Here is a 23,214-nt window from a genome sequence, read left to right as displayed (position 1 = left end):
ATTGGTAAAATTTTAAAATGATATAGCTAGAGTAATTTAAGTTAATTGAAATTATTTATAGCAATATGAAAAATATTTTCTAACACACAGAATTCAGTTGAAGTGTTAGCATATGACAATTATATGAGACTTGCCTGCCATTTTACATATTTATTTGTTGGAATACGAATGTAAGAAATTGACCATTGAAAAACTTTAGAAAATTTTATTCCTCCAATATATATAGAATAAGATTATCTGGAAGACATTCATAGGTGACCACTTCTAGAATTACGAATCCACAAGGATCTAGAAGAAATATGATGTGAATAGATATATTTTGAACCTCTAAAATATACTTGTTTCTCAAGATTAAAATTTTAAAAAAAATTATTAGGAAATTTTTTTAGAAATAGCAAAATATCTTACCCGATTTATAAAAACATCTAAACTTAAATTTTAAATTATTTTTATAGCTAAATAATAGCATTTGATTGATATAAATACCTCTAAATATGATTGAGTTTAGCTGGTACTAGTGACATTATCTATGGATATTATTGTAAAAAGCACATCTTTTAACTACAAAAATAAGAAAAATTAATCTAAGCTATTCTATCAGAAAATAATCATAATTTTTCGTCATTTCCATAAATTAAAAAAGAACAATTGTGATAAATTCATTTAATCTATGTGTGAATTATTTTTAATAATAAAAATATGTGAATTTGGTTGACACAAAAAAACCCGAAGAATATCTCTTGTTGGGGGATACCGGGATACAATTGTTTTATTTATTTCCTTGGGCCAAAAGAAAGGGTAAATTGGTAATCCCATCGAGGTTTGTCCATCAAGAAAACAAACGAGGAAAAGTCAGTTTAAAACCGGGCAAATGCATAGAAAGTATAATCATGAACAAAGCACACCGTTTTGTATTAAACCTAAAACCATTCAATTAAATCAAACGGCTCACGTTAACGCAACCTATCTATAAAAAAAACCGACTCCTAACAACACTTCACTTAATCACAAGACTCTTCTCGCACTCACAGACTCTCTCTCTCGTTCTAGATCTTTCTTCGGTTTTCCAGCTTTCAGAAAATGGCAATAACCATCACTGCCGTCAAAGCCAGGCAGATCTTTGACAGCCGTGGAAATCCAACGGTGGAGGTTTGTATCTTTACCAGATCTTGTCTCTTTCTATGTCGCCGATCTCTTTGTCCTTCGTTTCGATGAGATAGATCATTTTTAAGGCTTTGTTGACGAATCTGTTACTCAATTCTAATATTATAGGTCGACGTGACAACATCAGATGGCCACGTGGCTAGAGCTGCTGTTCCAAGCGGTGCATCCACCGGTAAGTTTACAGTTTACTGCATGAGTTGTTGTAAGTAGTGTATTATTATTATTATTATTATTATTATTATTGGTTTGCTTTTTTTAATTAATTTATTAAATTAATTGGTTTATAGGAATTTATGAGGCGCTTGAACTAAGAGACGGAGGCTCTGATTACCTAGGCAAGGGTGTATCGAAGGTTAGTTTTATCACCTTTGTGATTTTGTCTCACTTGCAAATTATTCGTATTCATATTTTACTCTTCCTGACCATGTTTAATCTATGTAGGCTGTTAGCAATGTCAACGCCATCATTGGCCCTGCACTCGCTGGCAAGGTTTGCTAAATTTTGCGTTTGTTTTTATCAGATTGTTGTTTTATTTGTCTGGTTTCGGATTTTTATCATTCTCCATCTGAACTTGAAACTTTGTGTTGTTCTTCCACGCAGGACCCAACTGAGCAGACTGCTATTGACAACTATATGGTACAACAACTTGATGGAACTGTAAATGAGTGGGGTTGGTGCAAACAGAAGGTATATTGACAACTGTTTCTTTGCTTTCAATTTTGTTTTAATTGGTTATTTAAATTCATACTGATCATTGTGTTTTGATGTTGAGTTCTCAGCTTGGAGCAAACGCCATTTTGGCTGTCTCCCTAGCTATCTGCAAGGCTGGTGCACATGTCAAGAAGATTCCTCTTTACAAGGTTTGTTGTCCATCACTCTTTTAATAGATACTTCTATGCCTAAGAGTTTTTTGAATTGTTTTAATGATGGGTAAAATTTGTTTGGCACTTGCAAATAAAAAAATGAGTGCATTTAATATGTAGTGAACCAATGTTTTTTCCCCGGTTTTTCTTGTGATGAATCTGATTTTTTTTGGGGGGGGGGGGGGTTTGAATGCAGCAAAATTTGTTTGGCACTTGCAAAGAAAAAAATGAGTGCATTTAAATATAGTGAACCAATGTTTTTTCCCTGGTTTTTCTTGTGATGAATCTGATTTTTTTTTCTTTGGGGTTTTTGAATGCAGCATATTGCCGAACTCTCTGGTAACAAGAATTTGGTGTTGCCAGTGCCAGCATTCAATGTCATTAATGGTGGATCACATGCTGGAAACAAACTTGCTATGCAGGTGTGTTTCTTGATACTTCCCTTGATTTATATTCTATGGATTCTCTTCCATAATCAGATTCTTATTCATTTCTTCCTGCAGGAGTTTATGATTCTTCCTGTAGGAGCTTCCTGTTTCAAAGAAGCCATGAAGATGGGTGTAGAAGTATATCACCATCTGAAGGTAGTTTACAACCTTTTCATTAAGGATCTATTGCTTCTTTTAATTGTTTTACTTAAGAACTGTTATTCATTGGATATCAGTGGAAAAAAATTCATCATTGATTGTCACTATTGGATACTGTGAACATTGTACTGACATTATGATTGTTTATATGACATTATGATTGTTTATCAGAGTTCTATGTAAATATTTTAATCAATTTATAATTACTTCATGATTTTCAAAGAAACTTGGTTGGACTCTCTCGGTGGTGTTTTCTACTTGTGGCTTTAGGTGCTGGATCTTTGTTTGTATCAGTAAATACTTAGTTAAATGATTGTGTTGTCAGAAACTTTTTGTCCTTCCTGACTTGAAAGTGTCTTCAATTGCCTTTGAGAGAACAGAGCATGCTATCTATTTTGCTGCTTATGTTCCGTTGCGGGCATATAGCAATCGTAATTCCTTTTTTGTATCGCTGCAAGTTGATTTCTTTTTCTTATATCTCGCAGTGGAGAAGAAGGCCTTATACATACCTTCCTTTTAGACACTCCTATTTCTTGTGAAGTTTCATATGGCTTTTTGTTACCCTGACATTTGCTAAATACAGTGCTCTTTCCTTATCGTGTAGGCTGTGATTAAAAAGAAATACGGCCAGGATGCTACAAATGTTGGTGATGAAGGCGGTTTTGCTCCCAATATTCAGGTCAATCAGAGTTCAACTCTGTCTAATGATTTTTATTTATGTTCTTGTTTTGTTCATTTATTCAAAATTATGGTTCTGCTAATTCAGGAGAACAAGGAAGGACTTGAATTGCTCAACACAGCCATTGCTAAAGCCGGTTACACAGGCAAAGTAAGTAACATCTTCAATCACTTGTTTGTATTTTACTTTGTAAATTCTCTTAAATTGCTTTTGGGTATCCTGACATCACAACAATTGACAAATTTAATAAGATTTACTTCATATTGTTAGGTTGTCATTGGAATGGATGTTGCTGCATCTGAATTCTATGGCTCAGATAAGACTTATGATCTGAACTTCAAGGAAGAGGTGAGTTTCTGTTACATGATAACATTGGCAATGCAAGTATTGGTAGTTGGCATGAGCCACTTATTTGGTTTAGCAGTCATGATTTGTTGTCGGATTTGCATAATCATTTGAAGTTGTAGCCCAATCATCGTCGGTTGGGTGTATGCATTACTCAAGCCAATCCTTTAGGAGAAATATTCATTAACATGTTGTCTGTTGCTATTACTATAATTCTGTTCTGATCAACTTTCTCCTTATTTGTCCATGTTTTGTGGTAAAATACTTTTTATTTTTTTCCCTGTTTTCTTAAATTTTTTGGTTTTATTTTTGCAGAACAATGATGGTTCACAAAAGATCTCAGGAGATGCACTCAAAGATCTCTATAAGTCATTCATCTCTGATTATCCTATTGTATCAATTGAAGATCCATTTGACCAAGACGACTGGGAGCACTATGCCAAGCTAACCAGTGAGGTCGGAGAAAAAGTACAAATTGTTGGAGATGATCTTTTGGTCACCAATCCTAAGGTAAATATGGACATTTATTAGGATTTTTAAGAGGAAGTTGTGCATGAATTTATTTTTCTTTTCTTTAATGAAGCATGAAAACCTGAGTTCTCTTTTTTTGTATTCTAGAGCCCTCAACATTTATTTATTGTCTGTGTTGCAGAGGGTTGAGAAGGCTATCAAAGAGAAGACCTGCAACGCCCTCCTTCTCAAGGTACTTCTTTAGTCCTTCTTTATTTGGTCATTGGTTTACGACATTGTAAATGAAAATCTGTTCCTTCTCTCTGTTCTGGTGGAAAGGTTAATCAAATTGGATCTGTAACTGAGAGCATTGAAGCCGTCAGAATGTCCAAGCAAGCTGGGTGGGGTGTGATGGCCAGCCACCGCAGTGGTGAGACTGAAGATACTTTCATTGCCGATCTCTCAGTGGGCTTGGCCACGGTAAATATGCTCTTTATATAAATGATACCGTTGCTCAATTACAAGCAAAGTTTTATTATAAGACTTTTGTTTCTTATTGTTTTCTTGTTCATGATCAGGGTCAAATTAAGACAGGAGCACCATGCAGGTCAGAGCGCCTTGCAAAGTATAATCAGGTCAGCATCTTCTTATTTCATCTTGAAAGATCATTTGACCAGTCTTCTTTTGCTTTTCCCAAATTTTAACGTTTCAGAATCTGCGGGCTTGACTATAATTTAATATGTTCATGTAGCTTCTGAGAATTGAAGAAGAGCTCGGTGCTGAAGCAGTTTATGCTGGTGCCAAGTTCCGTGCCCCTGTTGAACCCTACTAGAGTTTGAGATGCTGATCTGGTGTGGTGCTGGATTTGAGCAATGGAGGTTTACTTCAATAAGTTATGTAAAATGGATTTTTATGGGTTTTTAGCATTTTGTGACCCAAGATATTTCCTCAATAATTTTGACACAGTTTTTGTCTGAGAGCTTGAACCTTGCTGTATGAGGAACCATTTCCTAGAGCATGTTTTTATTAAAATGAGTATCTAGTTGCGGTGCTAAGGCATTGTTTCTTTCTTATTAGAATTTCAGCTCTGGCTTTTATCAGTTATTACTCTCCTTTGGCAGTTTTTACTTTTAAGTGCTTATTATGCCAGTTGATCTGCGTTGTGGCAATAAAACAAATACGGATTCATTCGAGCCATTGCATCACGAAAATGTTTTCCGAAAATTCCGTGGCTGGATCTCCCTTGAAGAATGGTTTAGGGTTATTATCAACTAATTTCGTTGCCCCAAGCATGTTGCATTGCCGCTTCTTGAGATGGCGGAAAACAGGATCCATGTACTCTAATGCGTGACATATTTTTGTTTGAAATTATTTTTAAAAAAATTTGGTCTTGATTTCAAAATAATAATTGAAAATGAAAACAAACGTCACTCTTCCTCTCCCTTTAATATTATTATACCAGGATTCATATCACTCATACTAGACGCTCTTGTTTTTGTTGCCATTGGCTTTGCTAGATCGTCAAACAAACGTTGTCCAGGCGGCCTAATTAGAGGTGGACAAATCCAATCCAACCTAATAAATTCAATTCAACTCAATTCAATCCAATTTAAATTTGACAACTCAATTCAATCCAATTTAAATTTGAGAGATTGAGTGGGGTTTTTGTAAATTAATTGGGTCAAGTTTTTTGAACCTAATTAATAATTTGGTTGAGTTGGATTAATTATCATAATATCATTTAACTGAATCTAAGTACCCAACTCACATAAATAATAATAATATGTCAATCCTTAATTACAAAATTCTTTTATAGAATAAACTAGTTCATTCTCGTATCTATTGCTCCAAACTCCAATTCTAAAACTAAAATGACTCTGTCAAACCTCAATTTCATTTAAAACAATATTTTTTTTCATTTGTTCATTCTTATTTTTTTTTATTATACTCTTAACTTGTAATATTGAATTGGTTTATTTATTTTCATAGAACACGTAGGTCTAAAAGCTAATTATCAAAATTTTATTAATTTTAATATGGATGGTTTTTAAATTTTCTTTATGGAATACTAGAAGGTGAATGAAAATTCCATGTTGTAGTAGATTTATAATTGATTTTAATAAATTTCATTTCAAATTTCATATTTTTTTTTATCTAATTTTAATTTAACATTCAACCCAATCAGCCTGATGATTCAGGGGTAAAATTGAATTTGGTTGAACATCTTTATTTAATTAGATTGGGTTCATTTTATTTCAACTAATTTAATAATACCCAAAATTAAATTTTTACAAGTTTTATTCAACTCAACTCATGCCCACCCCTAATCTCATCTTTACCTCTCTCTCTTTTTCTTTCTTAAATGCTAATTGCTGTTGAAAATGTTTTTGTCAATTTAACTTGTATATATAGAACAAATCATTGTATCATGCTAGGACTTCTTTAAACATTATTGCACATCTTTTGAAAACATATTTTAATTTAACATTCAACCCAATCAACCTGATGATCCAAGGGTTAGATTGAATTTGATTGAACATCTTTATTTAATTAGATTGGGTTCATTTTATTTCAACTAATTTAATAATGCCCAAAATTAAATTTTTACAAGAGAAAATGATATTTACCCCGAGTCAAACCCCGGGCCAAACCCCAAAACTAATCCAAACGACGCCGTTTCATCTTCTTCTTTTTTTCCTCTTTCATTCTCCCTAAACGACACCGTTTTGGCTAAGGCAAAACCAACGACAGGTTGGCAGCCCCACATTGCTTTCTCTTTCTCTTCCCCTTCTTCTCACAGCCATTCACGATCCACAACTGGCGACCACCATCACGCATACCCAGCCATTGGCACCACCACCACCGACAGCCATCATGCCTAGCGGCCAGCAAATTGATGACATCTGCCAAATTCAGCGACATACACGTGCAATAGCAAAGCATCTGATTTTGTTCCCCAACTTGTCCAGATTCTGAACCACAATCAACACCAACAATGCCACCACCCCTGCCCCTAGTGAATGCCCAGCAAATGTCAAAGTATAATTTGGGTTCCTGTCAACCAACCCCCTTAAAAACTCATACTCCGCATCAAAAACCCACCATCAAACCCATTGTGAACATATCCACCATCAAACTTTGTCTGCCCAAGTTTGTTATCAAGCAAAACTGCATAATCACCTTCTTTTGCTAGGTTAAGCCCCCTAATTGCCAAAACTATATCAGTTTTTTTTGTAAGACAACCCAATCTGGATTGATTATATACCCTCCAGGGGGTGGCCAGGTTGGGTTACAAAGATCATCTTCATAAACAGTTAGGATAAGGCGACAAAGTTGAGGAACCGGCATGAATTCTTCAACCATGGCAAGATAAAAGCTTAAGGGTTTTGCAGTTGGGTTGGGGCTAATGTTAACTAAACCAAACGGCGCCGTTTTAGGAAAAAGTAAAAAAAAAAAAAGATGAAACGGCGTCGCTTGAATAAGTTTCGGGATTTGACCCAGGGTAAATATCAACACTCTTTTACAAGTTTTATTCAGCTCAACTCATGCCCACCCCTAATCTCATCTTTACCTCTCTATCTTTTTCTTTCTTAAATGCTAATTTGCTGTTGAAAATGTTTTTGTCAATTAAAAACAAATCATTGTATCATGCTAGGACTTCTTTAAACATTATTGCACATCTTTTGAAAACAAATTTTACACAAACAATTACATACTTTCCATCATATAACTAAAAAGAAAAAACTACTAATCATGCAGGCTGTGGGGTTCGAACCCACGCGCACTTATGTGCAGAAGATCTTAAGTCTTCCCCCTTAACCTCTCGGGCAAACCTGCTCTTGTTTTCAAACTCTTCGTTTCTACTAATATATATAATTTATGAAAAAGCCTCTATCTCGTAATTATAAAATTTGTTCGACCGCTAGAAACCCTAATCACACAAAATCAGAGAGAGAACGAGAGAGAGAGAGAGAGAGAGCAAAATCATTGAGCACATCAGAGTCTCAGCAGAGAGGGGAGTATGGCGGAGCACTTAGCTTCAATATTCGGAACCGAAAAGGACAGAGTAAACTGTCCGTTCTATTTCAAGATCGGCGCGTGCAGGCACGGCGATCGATGCTCTCGGCTTCATACGAAGCCCAGCATCAGCCCCACACTCCTCCTCTCCAACATGTACCAACGCCCCGACATGATCACTCCCGGCGTTGACCCGCAGGGCCAGGCCCTTGACCCTCGCAAGATCCAAGATCACTTCGAGGATTTTTACGAGGATCTGTTCGAGGAACTAAGCAAGTACGGCGAGATTGAGAGCTTGAACATCTGTGACAATTTGGCCGATCACATGGTCGGTAACGTGTATGTTCAGTTTAGAGAAGAAGAACATGCTGCTAATGCTCTTCGCAATCTCAATGGGAGGTTCTATGCAGGTTATTATGTCATAACAATAGCTTTTTTTTGTCGTTGTTTTTAGTTTTATTAATCAACTGTTAGGAGGTTGATATGATTGATTGAGTAGAATTAATAATGAATTAAAAATTTTTAAATATACTGTTTTTGTGTGATATGTGTCGGAGAATTTTTTTTTTCTTATAGTGTTTTAGATAATAATTTGATAAAATTTTGACATGACTAGTTCAATATGTTAGGGCGCCCCATCATTGTCGACTTCTCTCCTGTCACGGATTTTCGGGAAGCTACTTGTAGGCAGTACGAGGAAAATGTATGCAATCGAGGTGGTTACTGTAACTTTATGCATTTGAAGAAGATTAGCAGGTTGGTTTCTACTTTCCATGTATTTATTTTTACCCTTCTGCAATTATTGCTTGGTGACTTGGTGGTTTATGCTATCTTTTCTCTTTTTTGAATCAATTCAGGGAGCTGAGGCGGCGATTGTTTGGCAGAAGCAGGAGAAGACGCAGCCGCAGTCGAAGCAGAAGCCGTAGTCCTCATAAGTATCGTGGTGGTTATGAGGAGCGTTCACATGGTGGTGGCCGTGGTTCTGGTAGAAGAGATGATGACAGGGATCATCGCCTCCATGGCAGAGGCAGGAGGCCTAGAAGCAGAAGTCCTGGACGTAGGGGGGGACGAAGTAGAAGCCCGGGAGCAAGGAGGAGAAGTCCAGTTAGAGAAAGTAGTGTTGAAAGAAGGGCTAAGATTGAGCAATGGAACAGGGAAAAGGAGCAGGCAGATTCTGGTAATAAGGTTGATAACAGTAGCTACAATGATGACAGGAACGATGATGATAGGGATGGCAATGGCTTTACTCCAAATGGAGGTGAATATAGTGATCCTCAGCAGCACTAAGAGAGTGGTGATTACAACTAAGGGCTCAAGTGGAATTCTTCTGGTTTGTTCCTATGCTTTATTTTAGTTGGTGCAAAATTTAAATCTTGTTTATGCAACATTGCAGCTTTTCTTTGCTGTTAGATAGGCCATTTAAAAAATATGGCTTATTGCACATTTCCACTGTGCAGGTGGAGTACAGGTCTACCACCGTCGTCTTGTTGAAAGTAAAAACTATTTTTCCAAAGAAAACAAAAATTCTCCCCCTGCTATAATTTAAAAGGAGAATAAAAATAGAATCAACTTAAAAATAAAAAATTCAACAATTGTGCTTTTATTCATCTATTGCCACCTTCCAAGAACTCTTTTCCTCCAAAGTCATTGTGCATGTTTCTTTCAGTTAAAGAATCATCCACAGCTATTTTGCACCAGTGATTTCCAGAAATTGTTGTCCTCGACCCTACAAGATATTAGCTAAATATTGTGCGATAGCGTTAGATAGAAAGGTCAAAAGAGTGAAGATGAAAAGAGTGAACTTTCGTTGTGAAACTACTAACATTTTGGTAAATTTAGGTCATTGACTGAGGTTTTTTTGCAAGATTTTGTATTCCTAAATTCTCCAAAAGTAAATTTTTCTCGGCCACTTACTGCTCAAATCAAAGTAAAAATAATTAGGGGGGGTGGCGTATCTGCTCAAAAGTTGTGGTATCTTTTTGTCTGATACAGTTGATTTTTGCAGGCCTAGTTAATCTTTTCTGGTTGGGATCTGAATAGTTTCTATTTTTTTTTTGAAAGGCTATGATCTTACCTTTATTACGAGTTTTGCAGGTTCAGGTTTCCTGCTTCCCAGGATCAGGCCTCAATTTTTTTCTGCAGCTTACCATGATATTTGTATACAGGTTGGTGTCGTTGTTTGCAGAGCATGTTTGTAGGATTGTAAGCTATGGATCTACTTACAAGAATAGAGCAATTAAGAAGTCGGCTGCTGAGGTAGGATGTTGACGCTCAGAGAACTTTTTCAGTTGTTTGATGCGTGGGGAATTGAGAGTTGCCATCTTTGGGATTTTGAATTGTTTAAATACAGCATTGTGTTCTGAATTATGCTGCGTAAAGATTATTGCTTCGACTATTTAAATGCAAGCTTTTATCAATATGTAAGTTTATTAGAGAATGCTGTTGTGGGAACGTATATGCTAAAGGTCTCTATAATGATTCCGTTGAGTCAAGATTTCGTCCTGATTTGGATTGAGAGCTCGCAGGATCTCGAATTCTCGATTACAGCTCCAAAATATTATCTTTCGGGTGTGGAACTCTTTACATGCTCAATCACGGTTTAATATTTGGGCGTCCTATTGAATTTTTAGAACTGCTGCTAACAACTGATATGCATTTCAATGTTTATCAATAAAACTCAATTATCTTGTGTAATTAAGGGGTAAAAAGTACTATCAAATGATTTTCAGCAGTATAACTCTGGAAAATTTGTTTCCACTTGGTTAGTTAAAATGTGCAGAATCAAATATCAATTTTCACACTTGAATTAAAAAGTTAGCAAAATGTTACCAGAGGTACCCGAGACTCTGAAGTTTGAGTTCAGATGCCCTATACACTTGAACTACTAAAGTAAAACAATAGTTTCAAAGGGTCGGCTGCTAAGCAAGTACGGAAACCCCAATATGCTGATATTAGTTTTTAGCCAAACATTCAAGTGATCAGGTATCAACATAAAAAGAAATCCAGGAACAAATCTTACTATTAGACTCCATAGAACCACGAAGTCGATATTCGATTGTCACATAATAGATTGCTGTCCTACATTAAACTATCCATTTCCATATTTTTTTTTTCCCTGAAATTCCTCCCTGAGAAGCAGTAAGGTAACCAAAGCACAAAAAGCCGTTTCAACGCCATCTTTCATGCTGGAGCACCATGCTTGGCTTTTGTATGAGATTGCAAACCACCTTCAGTGGTAAATGACCTATGACGAGAAGGATAATGTAAGAAAATTTGGCTGCTTCAAACACTATCAAATTTCAATAAGCCTTGTGAGGCTCATTTACCTATTGCATGATTTGCAGGGAAATGAACTGCCTGATTTACGAGGCTGCTGCTTTGTCTGGTCACTGTTAGCAAGAGTCTTAGCAGACTTCTTTGAGGGGTGTGGAGTCGCAATGTGACTGACCCCTTTCCTCTCCTCTGCATGAAACAGCTATCAACTCTTCAGAAATCCTTCGTTATCACTTTAGCATATGTCTAATGCTAAAGCTTGCATCGCAGCATTTAATCAATGCATAACAGTGACATTTAAGTAACAGTTGGGACTATCTTACACATTATCAGTCAAGCCAACCAACAAAAGAATCTATAGAAATACAACATAATTAATCAATATTGTAGTCTCTAAAAATAGGTGAGTGAGAAGGTCATTAACTTCAAAAATTCTGCATTTTAATATATCAAGGTTTCAGCTGACAACTGATTGGTAATACCATAATCATTTTAATTGTCCAAAATAAGAAATATAACATAAACAATAGATATATCACTAAACAAAACAAGAGAATTAACACTCCATAAAGGAGACAAGAATTCACCTGTCTTTTGAGGTGTGACAAATTTAGCCTTCTTGTCAGGAACATGGGTTTTTGAAGCAGACTCCACAGGTCTCTTCTTGTTTGATTCAGCCTTGAGAAACCAACAACAGTTAGTAGATGCTGTTTGAGGGGTTACATAATAAAACTGGATAAACCACCATATGTATATTTTTTTTCCTACCATATGAACATAGGTAAATGCCCCATAAAAAAAAGGTATTCATGCCCTCACCTTCTTTGGGGTCTCCTCATCTTCATCACCACTTTCGCTCTCATCAGTGCCTTCATCATCTTCGTCGTCATCGCTTTCATCAAGCTCTCCACTACTCTCATCACTACTACCATCACGATTAACGAGATTTGGATTCTGCCAGGTTAACCCTTCTCAGGTATAGGGCATGAAATTCTTTCTCAAGGAAATCTAAACATAAAGATTTACACTCACTTTTTCCCAGTGAATTACATATATGAAGCTTTTAAATTGGTCAGAGTCCCAATTCATTAAATGCACCCTCTCGGATTTAAGCCGATTGAAACTTTAGATTGATTATCTTCTCGTATACGGGGTGGATAGCATAGAGTTAAGATAAATAGTTGATACAAGTATTTCCTGAAATTCTTCTTAGAAAATGTCAAAATAATGCTATTGCTGAAAGATTCTTTGGAAAATGCGAGTATTGATAAAAGGATGTAAAATATTGGAAAATTCAACAAGGAATGCAAAGTAAATTAACAAATAAAATTGAAAAACAGTGGATTACTTAAATTCAAATTAGAATTCAGTGAGTAAAGAATATCACATATTAAGTTAGATTCATCAAAAATATAGTAAAAGTTCCTTTTTTAATGTGTGTGTGTGTGTGTGTGTGTGTGTGTGTGTGTGTGTGTGTGTGTGTATAGAGAGAGAGAGAGAGAGAGAGAGAGATTACTAAGTTATGTTTACCCACAATTTGAAAAAAAAAAAAAAAGTATCCATCCCCGCATAAGCACATGCAGGCATGTTAAAACATAAAGTTGAACTGTTGAAGCCAGAAAAGCAAGGAAAAGAAGAAAAACAGGCTTCCTTCCAATCAGGTCAAACCTCTATTAACATAGACAGTAAAGGTGAAATGTTGTAGTATCAGAAGAAACTGACAAACTAATTATAAATAATCATATATTTTGAGGTTTTTCCCAGGATGATCCTTGGTTTCTGAGGACGACTTTTTCACGTTTTTACACCCAATTCTGTTTTTAAAATAATTGCAAGTTTCACTTCTTATTGAGAAGTAATAGTAACAATGATAATAACCATCACCGTGGAAATTCTTGAATGGTCTACAAAACTGTCTTAATGCAATAGAATGACATATATAGGAAACCAATTTTGATTAGTTATATTCACTGGCGAAAAGTCCTCTTAATTATTTCACAAGATTACCTTTCCCAAAGCCACCTAATTTTTAGTTTAAGAATATTAAAATATACTTCAGCCCATAAAATTTGAAGTACCTCATCATCACTGGTCTCATCATCATCAGAGGATGAAGTGTTCAAATCACTGTCATCAGAATCACTACCATCAGCCTTCTGTTTGGGTTTAACATCCTTCTTATTCTGCTTAGCAGTGGAAGCACTGGGCTCGACAGCGATGGGCTTTTCAGAAAGAGGTTTGGCCTGTAACTCGGGTTTCCCTACATGGTAAAAAATACACAAAAAATTCTAAAATCTACATAATCTAATTCTCAGTAAGAAAAGTTTCAAAGTGAGCATTATCATTACCATTACTAACAAGCCGAATATCCATTTTGTCTTCATCAGAGTCTGAAAATCACAAGACAAGGATGGCCATTTACTTTCAAGAAAAAATTAATATACGAATAAAAAATAAAAGAGGAGCACTGTGGCACTAACTCACCAGAATTATCATCATCATCAGTAGTGGGAACAAAACAAAGAGCAGTCAAGGAAGCCAAAAACATGAAAACCAAGAAAATTCAATAATTGAATCAATGACTAACAAACATATGGATAAATGTCAAGGCAGGCAAAGGGATGAGTAGAAAGGATATCCCTCTGTTCGAAGTTTATATCCAGTGAAGTAGACACTCCCATTTTTCCAATTATGAGACAGTTCAAAATCTTTTTCAATAGCCAGATCAAAACTCAACTGAGGGAACTTCTGAGCAGAAAGAGTTCCGAGAACAAGCTTCTTATCATCAACCTTCAGATAGAGATATACAGATTCACTTCCTTTATCCTTCTTGATCTCACCAAGAGAAGCCTGAGAGCAGCAATTTTAAAACCATAAAGTGTCAACGGTTAGCCCTCAACAGTAAAAACAGGAAGTAAATTCATAGACAATGGATTAAAACCTGTGAGAGATGCACAATTTTGTTATCACCCGGATTAATCTTTAGCGGTTGTCCACTTTTCACCTCAACACCTGGACATTACATACACCACAAGATATTACACAAGCCACAAGGACAGGACCAGATCAAGAGGCAAAAAAGAAAGCACAATAGCTGGCAGATATCCAAGAGTCAAAGCCATGGTGGTAACAACTGAGGGATACATGAAGATATCATCCTTTAATCTATGATAATATGTAGTTACTGTTGTGCCAAACAAAACAACCGGGAACCATATTGCATTAATAAAATAAAAAAACCTAAAAACTGTCGGACTACACAGTTTCATAATAAATCAGAAATTACTAGAATTAACAATTAAAAAATAAATAATTACTGAATTGATAATTTTCTCCACAGCCAAACATCTAACATTTAAAATTATTTTCTTCTGTCGAATAGAAATTGACATTGTTAAAAATATAAACGAACAGCGGTTTCTAGTGGTGAAAACATAACCTCAATTATGATCCTTCATTTTCTCGGCAACCAAACAGATAATTGAGTCAAAATAGAAACAAAAAAAGCAAGTGATCATAGAATATTCATTTACCCCAGAACTCCATGAGTGTTGACATGACAGTGTGGCGAGTGCCTTGTTCTATTATTTTCTACTAGAATATATAATTATTTTTCAGAAAAATGAATTTTTGGGAATTTACGGAATTGTTTTTAGGGCTGGAACTTCGAGGGATATCAAGGGTCGATGGGGTTTTACAATTGTGTGACGAGTGACATCCTAAATTGATCCGACGTGTTACCACTTGGCGCGTTTTTACGGATTCCATTTGCGGACGACAAGTCGCCAATTTTCGAACTACAGGTCGTCCGTTTAGATGCTGACACGACTCACTAGTTCGGAGTTTCTGTGGTTTTTTTGTGTGAGGTCATAGCAGCCCGTAATCATTTTAAGGGCCTATAGACATGATGGGCCCAATCTTGAAATCAAATCCGACATGGATTGATTGCCTCATTCTGGATGGTATAATGGTAATCGTCTTTAATTAGGTATCGATTATTTTTGGAAAATTTATAAAAATTGTCATAAAATTTTTGTATTTTTTAACTTTAACCCCCTAAAATTTTCTCTATTATAACTAGCCAAATATTATATTTTTAGACTAGATTACCCTCATCACTTTCATCAAATTTACAAAGGCATGCCACTTTTTTAATTCCAGCACAACTAAATACGGATCTTCCTTAACAACTTAACAAACCTTCATTACTCTCAACAAACTTCATCACTCTCGATAAATCAATTGCATAATTGACGATATAAGCATCAATGAGAGAGCTTCTAAAATTAGTTTATACTCTTACACAATGTAAACTTTTAATCTATTGATTTTATCAACTAAGTTCGAAATTAAAGTGAGTTTTATTGCAAATGTTGTTATTTTTCATTCATAAAATAATGTGATTGGTTAAAGTACTTAGTTTGAGTTAAGAAATGAAGAAAAATCATTGAAAACACATAAAAATTGGGTAAAAAATGAAGTTCAAAACAAGTGAGACAGGCAAGTGGGACAGGTACATGTCTCACATAAACGCATTGCATTTATGTGCGACAGGCACCTGTCCTACTGCCTGTCGCACATAAACCTACGAATTTTATAGAGTATATGATTTTTGATTTGATTTGTCTCGTCGTAAGCTTCGAAATGATATATTATACGCCTAAAACAGACATATATAACTCAAGTTATGGCTTTCGAAATATATTTAAAATTTAGTGAGACATGCAGTGATTTTTTTGCCTCATTCTGGATGGTATAATGGTAATCGTCTTTTATTAGGTATCGATTTTTTTTCCTTTGGGAAAATGTATGGAAATTTTTTAAATTCTATACATAATCAGTAAGTGTGATCCGGTGCATTCGAATGTAAGTATTCGAAGTAATGGGTGCTCACAGTGTGCGTAATAGTACCACATATCCCTGTGTCTAATTAATTTATAATTTTATCATTATTAATAAAGAGTGATGGAATTCTGAAGCGAGTGCATTGATACTCACTAGATCAAATAATAGACCAAAGATTGGAGCTTGCGAATGTTTTTGACCTCTAAACTCAAATATTTAATACGAGTTTATTTGCAAATGTAAACTCAAATAATAATAATAATCAGTAATTCAAAAATAAGAATCATAATAACAACTTAAGTTTCGGCCGCCCGCCTTGTGTGGGACAGCATTCTATTATAAAATCGAACACGACCCAAAACCAACAACATTACAAGAGTCAGGAAGCAAAGTGGCAGAGACCGGACTCCGGAGTGAGAGTGGGAGTGTAACAGTCTGCCAAAAATGGATCTGGGTTTTCTTTTACACGCTATAATTCCTTCAGTAGACTCCGTTAGTACTTGTTTAAATTAACCCCTCTTTACTTTTATGTCAATACCGTTTGCATTTGCACTCAATTGTTGCTGTTCATATATCAGGCTGCTATATTGATCACATTCTTAACCTACTTGGCAATTGCTGGATCTATTTTACCCGGCAAAGTTGTTCCTGGCGCTGTATTACAAGACGGCACTCGACTTCATTACCGTTGCAATGGTCTGTTGGTTAGCTATTTCAACTTGTTACAGAATTGTGTGTTGTGTTTCTGATGTTTGGTAATTGCTTTTACTTCAATAGGTTTGTTTGCACTCACACTGTTGGTTGCGCTTCTTGGTTTTGGAGCCTATATGAATTTCATATCAGCCACTGTATGTATCCTCTACTTTATGATCTTTTGTTTACCTGCCTGTAATTACTGCATTGCTTCAACATACTCATCATTAGTATCTGAAACGCAGTTTTGCTCTCCTCTAATTTCGATTTGTTAATGAATTTAGAATGATGTGATTTGAATATTTATGTGAACCCAAAGCCTATAATTGAAAGCCCAAAGGTGCAATAGTTGCATCTTTGAAAAATGATGAATTTTAGGCGCTTTTATCTTGTGAATGTGCACATGCGTTCTGATGTTACAATGTTTGTAGGTGATATCAGATAGAGGATTTGAGCTGCTATCGACAACTTTTATATTCAGTGTTCTTGTAAGATATACTGTTACATCTTTTGCTACTTGAATTTATTTTTATTTTCTTGCATATGGTTCTGTTTTGCAGTGGTTGAATGAACGAATCTACTTCTTGCACTTTAAATTAACAAACGTCTCTTCTGGTTACTTTAGAGGCTTGTAGAAAAATGGTTTCCACAAAAAGTATTTGAAATAAAATTTTCACATCCGTGCTCATCTGCTTTTTAGTTGATCACAGAGTCAAACCTTTTTGACTAACCAGATTATCTAATGCAATATAGAACTGTCACTTTCTGCTTTCAAATTACAGGGTTTTTCGTTTTTTCAGTAATATTTGTTTTGGTGGTAAATTGATTTCCATTTCATACTTCAGTACAAGCTCAATATTGTGGGCACAAAATTAAGTTCTGATTGCAATTGTATTGGTCATATAGCTGAGCACCGTACTAATATCATCAATCACCTCCTTAGTTGTTAGCGCCCAATTTATTATTGGCTTATTAACTCAAATTATTTTCTGATTTGCTCTTCCATTTTCCCTTCTGCTTCATGCCAGGTAACATCGGCACTCTATGTTGCTGGTTGCAGGTCACGCAATAAGAGTTCTTCATTAAAGCCTCATGTCACAGGAAATCTAATACATGACTGGTACTTCCAAAAAATTTCCTAATGTACCTTGGTGCTTTATTAAACCATTTCTCGATTCTATTTTTAGAGAAGTAACCATTGAATTTATTTTCACAAAAGAACACTTCTTTTACTGAATTTCAGATTTGTTAGCTTTGAAGTGGAAATTCAGTGTCAGTGTTGTACACTTCCTTTCCATTTTGTTCAGTTTTAACATGCTTTGGTCAAATTATCCTGATACTTCTATCTTGTGTGTAATCTTTAGGTGGTTTGGCATACAGCTGAATCCTCAATTTATGGCCATTGATCTCAAGTATGTAAGACCATCTTTGAATTTCTGTGGTTGCTTGTGTAGTTTTGTATAAAATAAAATAAAAATCTTATTAGCCTTACTTTTGAGGAGTTATGTTAACATTCTCTTTTACAATACCTGAATTATCATTCTCAAACTTAACTAGAGGGTTATGTTTTTTGTGCGGTGCAGGGATTTGCCATTCAACATTTTTGCTTTCATAGATGAAATATTTCATAGTACCTAATCATAATTAGGATGGCTGAAATTATTTGGTTTTCAATCAGTACTGTTCACAGTAACTTCAGATCTCTGAATTTATTAGATTGATAAGAGTAAAATGATTTGGACATGCTGTGGTGAACCTGTCAATTCTAATGATGATATATTTATCCCCTGTAGGTTTTTCTTTGTTAGAGCTGGAATGATGGGATGGCTACTTATCAACTTATCAGTTCTGGCAAAAAGTATTCAAGATGGCACTTTATGCCGATCAATGATCCTCTACCAACTATTTTGTGCGGTAATCTGTTCAGGCTAAGTCATATGCTATTACTTTTCAGGAGTCTTCATGTCATTTGCAGTTTCTATGTACTTTTCTGCTTATATTCACTTTTTCCCCCACTTTCTCAGGCGTACATTCTGGACTATTTTATTTATGAGGAGTCTATGACCTCCACGTAAGTGCAATGCTTAATTGTTTTTGTGTGAGCATTTGGATATTTGGAACTGTAGTTTCATGTCTACGAAGAAGTATCTTTGCTATTATATTCATCATTAAGTGTTGCACTTTCTTCTTCTAATTGTTGTATTATATGCTATGCACGAGCTTGATAATTGATTATAAGCAAAAATAGACAACTGACTGATTGGGGAGCAGGGAGTCAAGCAAAAACATTGGCTGAAAAGGGTTATAGTTTAAAAGCTGTGATCTAGACTTGGAAGTCTGTTGGGGACCATAAAGATGAGCTAAGCTTACCTGTATGACAATTCACATTACATTTTAAACACAATATTTATTCTGTCTGAAATACTGTAAAATTTTAAAGGTTTATTCTTTTTGGCGAAGCAAGTTAGCTACTCCGAGAAACTCAACTTAAATTCAAATTTAATGTCTGAACTTATATTGAAGCTCAAGTACACAAATGCTTGGCTTCTTTGTCCTTGTGTTTGGTTTAAATTTGAAGAATTCTGTGTAATCTGGTCAAGATATGAGATTTGCCAGCATACCTGTTGAGACCAATGGTTCACATCCTGTTTGTATTTGTGTTCATTTCTTGCCCTGGCAGGGCATTTGTTTTTTCAATATACCTGTAGTTGTGTATACATATATAATATCTGCAATTATGACCCAGTAAATTCTCTCTTTCTATTTTCTTCTCTCTTTTGTTTTATTGGACGATTCAGAAATTGTTAATCTGGTCATTTATGCATGAATTTTTTACAAACCTGAAGCCCTTGTTGTATGTGGTTGTCTTTGACAGGTGGGACATAATTGCTGAGAGATTAGGCTTCATGTTGGTCTTTGGAGATCTAGTTTGGATTCCTTTCACTTTCAGCATCCAGGCACGTTAACATGAACTAGAGCACGAAAATATTGTATTTTTAAACTATCATTTTAAAATTTTCTTTTACAACAGTCATTACATGTTTCTATTCATACGCTTGCTCAAGTCACATTTGTCAAACTATTTATCTCAAAGTGAAATCCAACGTATATGTTGGTACCAAGTTTTGGGCCAAAATAGCCCCTTACTTTTCTTGATGTTTAAGCCGTGAGCATTGGGGGGTTCTCATCCTCGTTTTCTAATAGAACTCATCAGTCACGGTCACCTTACATGGTGAATCTAAACCTTGTCTGACCAGCCGACATTGATTGAGATCCAGTGTCTCCAGGGAAGCTTCTTTTGTCTTTTTTAAAATGTCAGTTAAAGTAGTCTGTCGCTTCTTAGGCAAAACTAACAATGGCCAATCCTGAAGAAGCATGAATGGTTCTTGTCCGTATGCATAATTTAAGCAATGTAGCACCACACAATATATGTATCCACTGATAACACCATATGATATTTTTTTAACTTGTAAATATTAATATTTATCATCTTTGTATGCATTACAGGGCTGGTGGCTTTTGCATAACCAGGTGGAGCTACCGACTGCAACTGTTATAGCTAATTGCATAATTTTTCTAATTGGGTAACTTCAATTGATGCATAGTTTGTACTATACTGACTTGTTTTGGAACTTATGCTAATGCGGCAGTTTAATACTTAAACTGAGCAGATATATGGTATTCAGAGGAGCAAATAAGCAAAAGCATGTGTTTAAAAAGAATCCAAAAACTCATATATGGGGTAAGCCCCCAAAGGTTATTGGGGGCAAGTTGCTTGCTTCTGGTTATTGGTAAGGTTTCCATCATATTCATTATAATTTCTTTTTTCATTTTATTACTGCATAAATTTTTAATATTAGGTTCTATTCTAGAGACTATATTTGGAGAAATAGTCTGATGGTAGTGATTAAATGGTAATTTTCAAATTGACAAGGTCTAAACAGGATTCAGAAATGGGAGGAATGAAATACAAAGAGTTGATGTAGTTGGAATACTTGATATAATGTTATTTAGTTTACTCAAGTCTGCTCTTGGGTAAATCTCAATGTTTGTTATATATTTCCTTTATTAATATGGGAAACTTATCTCTTGGATGCTGGTACAGTCCATGTTCTTGATGCTGTTTTTGATGCCTCATTTCATGAAAGTTCATGACATTGTGATTATTGTGTTGAAGGGGGATGGCAAGGCATTGTAATTACCTTGGGGACTTATTGCTGGCACTCTCCTTCAGTTTACCTTGTGGAACAAGGTATTTTTCAAGTTCTTACTACTCTGCATTTATAATACATCATTCCAAATTCCACATGCAGACAATTTCCATTACGAGAGTAAAATTATTTTTGCAGTTCACTGGTTCCATACTTTTATCCAATTTATCTTGTAATTCTACTAATATGGAGAGAAAGAAGAGATGAAGCTCGATGTGCGGCAAAGTATAGAGAAATATGGGTCGAATACTGTAGACTTGTGCCATGGAGAATATTACCATACTTTTACTAGCACAAAGATTCTGCAGTAGCTCTGCTGGCTACCTTGATACCTTGTGGTTTGCTTTCTATTCTTTTGTATTTGCTACAATAGGTCACATCCTATTTTGTCATAGCGAATAGTTCTGTAACTTGATTTACCTTGTAATTTTAACATCAGTCAATTGCTAGTAGAATTAAGAAAAAAATAACGCTTGGAATTTTTCTTCAATCTTGCTTGGGTTCCTGCATTTTAGGACTTCATTTTATTTTTTGCGTGAATGATTCTTCAGAACTTGGTGACCCTTTTCCCAGTCTTTTCGAACCGCAGTTCTGCTAATGGGCGATTTCCATTACCGCTGCTCATTGGGCCTCAAGATTCCTCACTGATTCTGCTTTCGGCCCATCTGTCTTCTCAAGTCCTTGATAATGACATCTCACCAATTTTCTTTTGTTTTTTTCGGTTACACTTGGAATTTTCTTCCTTTTTTTTTTGTTATATCTAAATGAGTAATGATATAGCCACAAACTCTTGTACAAATTTATTTTGTATAAACTGATGTGGCGTTAATTCATTGGTTGAATTAAATATTTCTTGGCCCACATGATTTGTTTATATTATTTTATATTTCCATTCAACCAATGAATTAATGCCACATCAATTTGTACAAGATAAGTTTGTACAAGAGTTTGTGGCTGTATCATTACTCTATCTAAATTATTTTGCTATACTTTCAACTTCTTGTTACATGATTTTGATATAAGGCCAAAATGTAGCAGAAAACTTGGTGCACTGCAATTTCACAGCCAAAATAACGTGTGGTCCTGCCCCGCAGCCCTCAATGAAGATGGTGAATATCATCATAATAATTGCAATACCTATTGGCGTTGGCGCAATTCCTATGACTTACCTAACCCTTGCTGACCGTGTAAATCATTATTAGAGTGTAAGAATTCTACAGGATCATCCACGTTACTTCATCAAAAATCAATGATGGCCATTTATGAAATTAATTAAGATAAAGGTTGAATGAAATCGAAGCTACCCACCAACTATTTTAGCCATATTAATTAAAAAAATAGTAGTGTTGTTGCTCGGTAGTTGAGTGAAGTTGTCAATTAGCACATTGTTTTGGGCACCAAATTCGTGAAATTTTCGCTGAGACAAAACCAGTCAAGGTGGTGGAAAGCGTGAAGGAAATTGTCCTTTTGTCCCCATCTCTGTCCTCTTTTTTTTTTTATGGTGTCTCGTTCTTATCAAAATAGGCTGTGTGGTTTTGGTGTGGACACACTTCGTTTTAACCCCATTTTACATTTTACGGGATGGACACATGTATCCACCTTTTTAAACACTTGGCATGCATGCATGCATACATGCATGCATCATTACAAGTGCATGAACTTGTCTACTGCTTACTGCTATGTGGCCCCAAAACAAGAGCAGAGAGAGCCGTGCCAAACAAAACACATTAAATGTAAAATTTTTGACTAAACAAATTAAGGTTTTGTTTCATAACTCTCGTCTCTTTTATTAATGATGGCTTATCGTTCTTATCATATTGCTGTGGACGGTACTCTTCAACTGATTTTGAGCTTTTACAACTACGTTTAACGTTTTACAGGATGGGCATGTTTTAGTTCACCGTTCAAACACTTGGCGTACATGCATGTAGTCATGTACCATTAGTCCATTACAAATGCATTTAACTTGCCGATTGCTCCAATAAAGTGTTGGCTCCACTGGTAATGGAGTTCCTTTAAGTGGCTTAACTGGCTTTACTCTCCAGTTCGAGTCGCAGGGAAGTCGCATTTGTTGGGAGAACCTGTGC

General features: G+C 35.5%; 4 protein-coding genes and 1 non-coding gene across 8 annotated transcripts; 3 read left to right on the top strand and 2 right to left on the bottom strand.

The window, feature by feature from the left end:
- The first annotated feature begins 917 nt into the window (after nt 1-917).
- On the top strand, nt 918-5,192 carry LOC18038981 (enolase). Its single transcript, XM_006430250.2, has 16 exons — nt 918-1,149; nt 1,273-1,336; nt 1,452-1,516; nt 1,606-1,653; nt 1,765-1,851; nt 1,944-2,024; nt 2,348-2,449; nt 2,531-2,611; nt 3,219-3,293; nt 3,381-3,443; nt 3,564-3,641; nt 3,954-4,148; nt 4,291-4,341; nt 4,428-4,568; nt 4,667-4,723; nt 4,840-5,192. Exons 1-16 carry the CDS (start codon nt 1,081-1,083, stop codon nt 4,918-4,920), a joined length of 1,338 nt encoding a protein of 445 aa, XP_006430313.1. The 5' UTR covers nt 918-1,080; the 3' UTR covers nt 4,921-5,192.
- A 2,650-nt stretch (nt 5,193-7,842) lies between these two features.
- TRNAL-UAA lies at nt 7,843-7,925 on the bottom strand. The gene has a single exon. It is a non-coding gene; the product is annotated as a tRNA-Leu (tRNA).
- A 96-nt stretch (nt 7,926-8,021) lies between these two features.
- LOC18040077 (splicing factor U2af small subunit B) lies at nt 8,022-10,597 on the top strand. Of its 2 annotated transcripts, none has more exons than XM_006430249.2 (4): nt 8,022-8,515; nt 8,735-8,861; nt 8,963-9,435; nt 10,271-10,597. In XM_006430249.2, exons 1-3 carry the CDS (start codon nt 8,110-8,112, stop codon nt 9,390-9,392), a joined length of 963 nt encoding a protein of 320 aa, XP_006430312.1. In that variant the 5' UTR covers nt 8,022-8,109; the 3' UTR covers nt 9,393-9,435; nt 10,271-10,597. The 2 variants fall into 2 exon arrangements, with proteins under 2 accessions (XP_006430312.1, XP_006430311.1); XM_006430248.2 differs by having other exon boundaries at nt 9,563-10,597.
- Nucleotides 10,598-10,889: 292 nt separating this feature from the next.
- Nucleotides 10,890-15,120, bottom strand: LOC18039993 (histone deacetylase HDT1). 2 transcript variants are annotated; one of them, XR_002904982.1, is made up of 10 exons: nt 14,912-15,120; nt 14,320-14,390; nt 14,017-14,228; nt 13,863-13,885; nt 13,727-13,768; nt 13,457-13,638; nt 12,198-12,332; nt 11,966-12,056; nt 11,432-11,580; nt 10,890-11,349 (listed from the first exon to the last, which is right to left on the bottom strand). XR_002904982.1 is itself a non-coding variant. In XM_006430244.2 (10 exons), exons 1-10 carry the CDS (start codon nt 14,934-14,936, stop codon nt 11,286-11,288), a joined length of 981 nt encoding a protein of 326 aa, XP_006430307.1. In that variant the 5' UTR covers nt 14,937-15,118; the 3' UTR covers nt 11,110-11,285. The 2 variants fall into 2 exon arrangements, 1 of the variants encoding a protein (XP_006430307.1); XM_006430244.2 differs by having other exon boundaries at nt 11,110-11,349; nt 11,432-11,567; nt 14,912-15,118.
- Nucleotides 15,121-16,584: 1,464 nt separating this feature from the next.
- Nucleotides 16,585-21,598, top strand: LOC18038254 (delta(14)-sterol reductase). 2 transcript variants are annotated; one of them, XM_006430241.2, is made up of 13 exons: nt 16,585-16,715; nt 16,802-16,919; nt 17,001-17,071; nt 17,348-17,404; nt 17,945-18,036; nt 18,281-18,328; nt 18,710-18,830; nt 18,941-18,987; nt 19,792-19,873; nt 20,424-20,500; nt 20,588-20,707; nt 21,094-21,168; nt 21,266-21,598. In XM_006430241.2, the coding sequence occupies exons 1-13, from the start codon at nt 16,668-16,670 to the stop codon at nt 21,417-21,419; spliced, it is 1,110 nt and encodes a 369-aa protein (XP_006430304.1). In that variant the 5' UTR covers nt 16,585-16,667; the 3' UTR covers nt 21,420-21,598. The 2 variants fall into 2 exon arrangements, with proteins under 2 accessions (XP_006430304.1, XP_024038590.1); XM_024182822.1 differs by lacking the exon at nt 17,348-17,404.
- Nucleotides 21,599-23,214: the final 1,616 nt, after the last annotated feature.

Source organism: Citrus clementina, unplaced genomic scaffold, assembly GCF_000493195.1.
Source record: "Citrus clementina cultivar Clemenules unplaced genomic scaffold, Citrus_clementina_v1.0 scaffold_6, whole genome shotgun sequence".
NCBI classification, from domain to species: Eukaryota; Viridiplantae; Streptophyta; class Magnoliopsida; order Sapindales; family Rutaceae; genus Citrus; species Citrus x clementina.
Note: the sequence above shows the minus strand (reverse complement) of the source record. Positions and strands in the feature narration are given on the sequence as shown.